This window comes from Ctenocephalides felis, unplaced genomic scaffold (genome assembly GCF_003426905.1).
Source record: "Ctenocephalides felis isolate EL2017-DRISC unplaced genomic scaffold, ASM342690v1 CF-g0.4_SCAFFOLD_01492, whole genome shotgun sequence".
Taxonomy (NCBI): domain Eukaryota; kingdom Metazoa; phylum Arthropoda; class Insecta; order Siphonaptera; family Pulicidae; genus Ctenocephalides; species Ctenocephalides felis.
Window position 1 is genome coordinate 32018507 of NW_020537646.1, and position 7596 is coordinate 32026102.

Sequence of the window (7596 nt, forward strand, 5' to 3'; positions counted from 1 at the left end):
AATACTATTTTGTACACTGTTATTCATATTATTATAGTTATGCAAATGAATTCTCAACCAGTTATTATTACTATTTGCATATATGGAGAAGTCAAGGAGTTGAATATTTCGGTAAATACGTTGTTGTACGAGTACTATTGTTTGCCATTTAATTCAATTTCTTTCCTCAATTGTAATTGGACTTTGAACACAAATAGTTTAATTCTAAATTTAAAAAAACTTACATATATTGCTTATGTGAACCATATAAAATGAATTACTAGAAAAAATGTATTAACTCCTTGGGGACGGCTGTCCACCTGAATGGACAAACATACTTTGTGAGGCACAGGCTATTTTATAAACAATGACTCAGTTTGCAACGAAAAGTTGAATAAATTACATATAGCAGTGATAAACAGTGTTGTATTTTGAAAAAAAATTTAAGTTATTTTAGTAGTATTTTTAGCCTTTTTCTTTGCTATATAGTCTTTTTATTAACACACTTTCGGCGGGCCAGGTACTGGTACTCGATTTTAAGATTGTCATTCAACTGCGGGTGCGGGTATTTTCGGGTACTCGGTGGGACAAGCTAGATGCGAAGAGCGAACGAAATTTCTTACTATGAGCGGTTGCAATGCTAGTTTTATATTTATTATAATATTATATAACTATAATAAAATTATAATATATTCTTTAAAATTATTTTCGATATATTACATAAATATATGGTATTTTATTAAAGACGATATGTTTTACGTCAGCATTTTTGGTAAACAAACTAATTCTTTTAATACTATATTATCATTCATATATTTTGCTATTATCTTTGTATTTATTGCGTTTCGATAATTCATATAATTTTATTTTCAAATACAATGTTAAAAATAAGCTATTACATTTTTACAAACAACCGAACGCAACTTATAAAACCATATTATTATTTATGTAATCAACTATTAGGTTTGTCACTAATTTATACACCATAAAAATTAATTTCGTACAATATTAAAAACAATCGAATTTTCAACGCAAAACTCTAGATTGTATATAGTATGATTATAAGTGATATAGGTACTTTACAAATGATTGGTGAATGGAATTACTTTGTCTAATTTACGTACCTGGCAACAGGTAATTTTATCAAATACAGTATCCGGCGAGTAATAAAACTAATTCATTAATTTACTGTTGAATGACGAATTTATTTGAAAGAATTCAACGGAATTAAATGTATTTAATAACCTGTTACTTCCTATTACCTAAATAAATCTTCAAATATTATATATATATATATATATATATATATATACATATTTAAAATAAGCATATAAGCAAAAATAGTAAAATATGGTATTCTGATTAGAATGGCTTGCGAAGCAAAGTTATATGCAATTTAAAAATTTACTGTGGAAATGGCAATAGTTTACAGACAACTATATTAGATATATTAGAACCTTATTTAAACTTGTGGCATCATGTATACATGGACAATTTTTATAATAGTGTAAATACAAGTTTATTATTACTACAAAATAAAACTAGGATTTGTGGGACTATAAGGACAAACAGGGGCCTTCCTGAAGAACTTAAAAATTTGAAACTTAAAAGAGGAGAGATAATATTTAGAAGACGCCAAGAAGATTTGTTACAATGCTTCAAAAAGAATAGTCCAAATGATTTTTACAATTCTAAACTTATTGCGTAAAAATGTGTAGTGTATAATCGTGTAAAAAACCTACCTATAACAAACTTTTCTGTGTATTTTGATTAATTGATTTTTATGATTAAATTCATTTTTTTATTTCAGAGACTTAACTTATGAGGAATTGCGTAAGAAAACGTATAGAAAATTTTTCTGTGTATTTTGTTTTAAATTTTTAGAATTAATTACATTTTTCATTTCATTGCCTAAACATATGTATCATTGCAAATATTTTACCTTCTGTATTGATAGTTTTACTTCATAATAAGTTAATATTATAATATTTAATTTACTACAGCGTATGAATTTAGGCAGTAAGTATTGTAAGTAAAAGCTATGCTTTCAAGCCATGCTTACGCATTCGCACCGTTGTAAAAACCCCGCTACGGGTATAAGTTAGCCCGAAATCCTATCCGCCGAAAGTGTGTTAATATTTAAAACGACCGAGCGCTTTTCAATATGGCAAATCGACAGGGAAATTTTGTGAATTAAGCAGTAGTGAAGATGAGTTTCAAATAGACATTCATAAAGACAAATTTTACGAAATTACTATTCGCACCGAAGATAGTGATGAATGTGATGATGATATTATCCAACCAACAAAAAGACGAAGAAGTTTGACAATTCGAAGAAGAGTGGAGAGACATTAGCGAATGTGCCGATTCTCATTCAATAATCGAGTTTGACATACATCAACAAACACCCCGACTACAAATACCAAGCTATATAAGACATCTATATTTTACTTTATACTTTACAAATGAATTATTAGACAATATAATAAAAAAACCGTAGAATGACCACATTTTTTTATCAAACAAATTGCATAACATACACAATGAAATCAAGTTTACAGCCGTCCCGTAAGTATTAATAACGTTGATGAAATTCGAATACAGGCTGTTTGTTATTATTTTTGATCACAATCATAATCTAATAGTTCTATAAGCTGTTGTGCTAATTTTGTCTTAATATTAGTCAGCCTGACAGATTGTATGCATCTGCTCTAAAAAAATTAAGTTCATCAAATTTTGTGAACTGAATAAATTAAACAATTTATTATAAAATTGAAAAATCAGATTAAAATAAAGTTATGCTAAAAATATAGTTTTTTTTATCGAACTAAAAGGGAATCCTGATAAGCCTCATTATTATATACATATATATATATATATATATATATATATATATATATATATATATTAGGGTGGTCCTTAAAATGGTCATTTTCGAATTTCCTTGCTCCCAGGGGCTCAAATGGTTCCAAATAGATAAAAAACAATTCTCTGAAAGTTTTAGCTCTTAATATTAACGTTTAGATAGAGCGCAATTCAATCAAAGTTTGTATGGAAAGAGCACGGAAAAAAATTTGAAAATTTAAAAAACATGTTTTAGATATAACTTAGCGACAAATGAATGAGTTTTATTCATTCATTTGTTCGCTAAATTACATCTAAAAAATATTTTTAAAATTTTTGAAAAATTTTCCATGCTATTTCCATACAAAACTTTGATTGAATTGCGCTCTATCTAAACGTTAATATTAAGAGCTAAAATTTTCAGAGAATTGTTTTTTATCTATTTGGAACCATTTGAGACCCTGGGAGCAAGGAAATTTAAAAATGACCATTTTAAGGACCACCCTAATATATATATATATATATAATTTTATGTGTATAAATTTGATCTCGTGTAAGTCCTGTGTACCCCGCGGCATGTCATTAAATCGTAATTATTTTCACATTACGCGCAACCCGGCGATGCCTGGTGTAATATTTTTTACGGCGATATGAAAATTTTTGGCTTCAGACCATTAGATTTTGTATCGTACCTTATTATAATAACAGACTGTTTTCGACCACCGACAAGCATCAAAATGACTTAAATGAACACATAATATTAATGATTCACATATTTACGAACAACCACTTAACGATCGAGTTTTTTTTCGAAAAAAGTGATCTAAAAGAGCAGGTTTTTTTATTTCGGATTTTGAAAGCTTAAGTGATGTAATATATGTTTCTGATACGATTTTTCATTTCATTTTAATTTTTTTGTATAAAATTAGCAAAATGCATCGTAATATTGAATACCGTTTTGACGGTTTTCAATACCTTTATTGTTAACCACTTCTTATACAATATCAATCACTAATGGAAAATTTTGTTATTAACTTATTAATTTCAATACTATTTATTTATCTGAAAGAAATATAAAAAATAATTTAAAAAATAATCTAAAAAAATAAGAAAACTGAAGTAAATTGACATTTTGGTGTAATATATTTTTTATACTAATACATCTAAAGGCACAAAACATATAACAAGGTAAAATAAATAATTAGATTATAATAATAATAAAGAATTAATAATTTGTTTTTGTGTGGTAAATTTCGAAGCATTCCTCCAAACATAAGCCTACTTCACATTCGGCGCACCAGTATCGACTCTCTTTCCGGACACGTTTTCCGGAGTCGTCCCGCTTCGAACAGCAAACAGCACACCTTTTTGTAGGTCTGCTTTTACTACCCACCGCCGGTATAGTTTTTAGAAAATGACGTTCTGTCAATCTTAGCGGATTAGGGGTGTTGCTTGGCCGACCACCTTTTGCAGAAAAAATTCCAACACTATATTTTTCTATATATTCTTCGATTAGTTTTATTCTAAATTCAAGATGTGTCATGCTACCTCCTTTTTTTCTGTAGAGCACATATGCGTTGTATTCAGAGAGTTCCATGAGATGGAAAAACATTTTTTTATAATATTTTTTTCCTCTTTTTCTTGGAAGGGGATAACTCGACAAATGTTGATCGACGCGATCAACACCTCCCATCGTAAAATTATAATCAACACTCACTTTGGGTTTCATTTTTATGATGCCTCTCTTTTCTATTTCCACCTGATCTGCACCGTGTATTGTAGAAAGGAAGTACACATTCCTTTTGTCTTTCCATCTCATGGCCATCAATCTCTCCTTTCTAAAAGATCTTACGTATCCTGGATTCACTTTTTTTGGATTTTTATATTAATTGGTAAACCTTTTCTATTAGATCTCACTGTTCCATATGCATCTGTTTTGAAAACCGATAACAATTTGAATAGTTCCACAGAACTATAAAAATTATCGATAGTGAGGCAGTATCCCTTATTTATCAATGGCTTCATCAAACTCATAACGATTTGAGATGATATTGGCAAATTTGGGAACTCACTATCGATAATTGTCCCTTTTCCCGTATATATCATCATAGACCATATATACCCAGTTTTCGATTCGCACAAGAAGTAACTTTTGATGCCAAATCTTGCACGTTTCATGGGCATATATTGTTTCCAGCTTAGTGCTCCTTTATACAACATTAGGCTTTCGTCAATTGTAATTTCCCTTTGAAGGGTATAAGCAGTTTTAAATTTTTTATTCAGAAAATCATATACAGGCCAAATTTTATTCAGTTTCGGATAAGGATGTAAATCAGAATTATAGGTTTCATTATTCATAAAATGTAAATACTTTTTGATCAATTTGAACCGCCTATTGGACATTACTTTGGAAAAAAATGGAGTGGCAATAATAGGATTTTTCGACCAATACATATTTTCATCTGGCTTGTATACGATACTCATATTTAACACTATTGCAAAAAATATTCGCATTTCTGCTGCTGTGACATTCCAATCCATTACAGCACCAGACGTTGAAGGCTCCGTTCTCTGTTCTTGTATAAAATATACATTTGTTTCTTCAACAATTTTTCCAACCAATTCGTCGTCAAAAAAATAATTAAAAAATTGCAGAGGTGTTGTTAGCAATGCAACATCTTCATTTATGGAAGAATTTCCCATGAATTCAAAAGGAGTTTGTGGCTGTGGAGTATTTGTACTTATATCAATTTCAGTCCAACCATCAAATTCAATTTCATCATCAAAGTCTAACTCTCTTTCAGATTCCAAACTAATAATCGTTGATGTAGAACTGCAGTCTGAACAATCTAAATCCATCTTCTCAAAATTATGATTTCTTGATAATAAAAAAATTATATATTGGCACATAAATTTTAAGGATAAATTGAAATAATTGGGATTCATACTTACCAATTTCTGCGAAATAAAAGCAAATTTAACAAAATATAATTATAACAAAAGTACGTGTGATAGCTACGGAAGTTAAAATCAGAATATATAAATCCTTACCTAATTAGAGATAAAACCCTCGACAGTAATCATTGATTGATTCCCATTATAAATAAGACAATCTTATAACAATAACATGTTCCTTGATGGATATTTAGACATGCGTTTTTAAGAGTTCATTAATCATCCCAAAAGTCGTTAAAGTTTATTTTCTTATATATACAACTGATAATTCAACTGTTATTATCATATCTAAACTAAACATATCCAAATATATAGTCATCGTAGGCTTTTTATCGCATAACACTTAAACAAAAGTTTTGGCGAGCAGCGCTCGGGATAGCCCGGTACGGTACGCAAAGAGTGCGCGAGCAGTGCTCGTGCGTACCCGTTGGAATTTATACAAGCGCGATAAATAAATGGTGAAAATTGATTTAACAAACAACGTGAGGGAACGGTAATTGATCTGATATGTAATGGATAAATGATAACATTAAATAGAGTATTTAAATATTTTTGTATAAAAATAGATTGAAATATCACGCTTTCAGAATATTTCTGAACAGTTATTATATAAAGATTAATGTGTTGAATAATAATGCGTTTTGGTTGATAATGTTTGGTTGTGAGCACTGTTGTTCAGTTCACGAGACCTTAATATAACTTAAGTCAATTATTACACATTCATGCAACTTGCCTTAAGGGGGTTGTTCGTTTTTTTTACAAAAAATGCAAGGTATTTGTTTTTGTTTTTATCGAAATGTATTTATCATAGAGACAAGCGGTTTTTTTAAACAAAAATTACAAAATCATAGAATATTACAAAATTTTCTTTTTTTTTGCTGTCATTTTTTAACCAGGGGGCGACAAAGTCGGCCTTGCAAAATCTATCTCTTTTGCGGTGGCACAGATAAATCCGTTGCGCATCGTCTGAAACAAAAAAAAAGAAACTACGTTGAAAAAGAAGTTTGAATCCAGCCCCCCTACCAAAATGAAAGAAAAAAAGCAAGAAGGAAAAAAATGGCAGCTATTTAAAAAATAGTGTCAAAAAAGGCCTTTTTTGGGGCGAGAAGCTTCGCAAAATTTTTTTGCGTAATGTTATCAAGTTGTTGGAGGTAGGGAGACTAGGTATTGCAGTGGTAAACAAATTACAAAAACTGCAAGTCAATCCGACTACTTGTAGTTTTTTTTTTTAATTTGTGGCACCGCATTGAAAAAAGTCAATTTGAGAAAAACGTATTTAAAGTTTTTAATATAATGTACTAAATACACCATGGTGTTCAAAGATGCTGACACATTAAAAAGCTCATGTGCATGAGGTATCATAATGAAAAAGAAAGCATCTGGCATACAATAGCTCACGGAGCGATGAAAAAACCGGTTCTAGAGGACTATACATATAGAAATATATATCTATAACTTCGTCAAAAAATAGATATTGAGATTTTTTTTAAATAATTCTAAGGTTTTTAGCTTACATAATATCAAAAAATCTCAAAATCGAAAAAAAATAAAATAAAAACCGAACAACCCCCTTAAGGCAAATGGCCACTTTCAACTAAGTCAAGAAAATGTTTGAAGCCCTAATGTTCTTTATCGATTAAATCAATGGTGTAATTTATTAGCCTTCAAGTGTATATAAATACATTTTAAATTTCGGTGTAAATGTCGTCGACTCCAAGTTCAAATACTTCGTTTTACTACTTTAATATATGTCATAAGGTCAGGGTAATTATGAACCTTTTATTTCAGCAACAAATTTTAAATTCTATTGTTTCTATG

The 7596-nt window shown here is 29.6% G+C and overlaps 2 protein-coding genes across 2 annotated transcripts; both read right to left on the reverse strand.

Moving 5' to 3' along the window:
- Window positions 1-4048: 4048 nt before the first annotated feature.
- Window positions 4049-4648, reverse strand: LOC113371121 (piggyBac transposable element-derived protein 4-like). Its single transcript, XM_026611767.1, has one exon. It carries the CDS (start codon window positions 4646-4648, stop codon window positions 4049-4051), a length of 600 nt encoding a protein of 199 aa, XP_026467552.1.
- Window positions 4649-4686: 38 nt separating this feature from the next.
- On the reverse strand, window positions 4687-5682 carry LOC113371122 (piggyBac transposable element-derived protein 4-like). Its single transcript, XM_026611768.1, has one exon. The coding sequence runs from the start codon at window positions 5680-5682 to the stop codon at window positions 4687-4689; it is 996 nt and encodes a 331-aa protein (XP_026467553.1).
- Between the last annotated feature and the right edge of the window lie 1914 nt (window positions 5683-7596).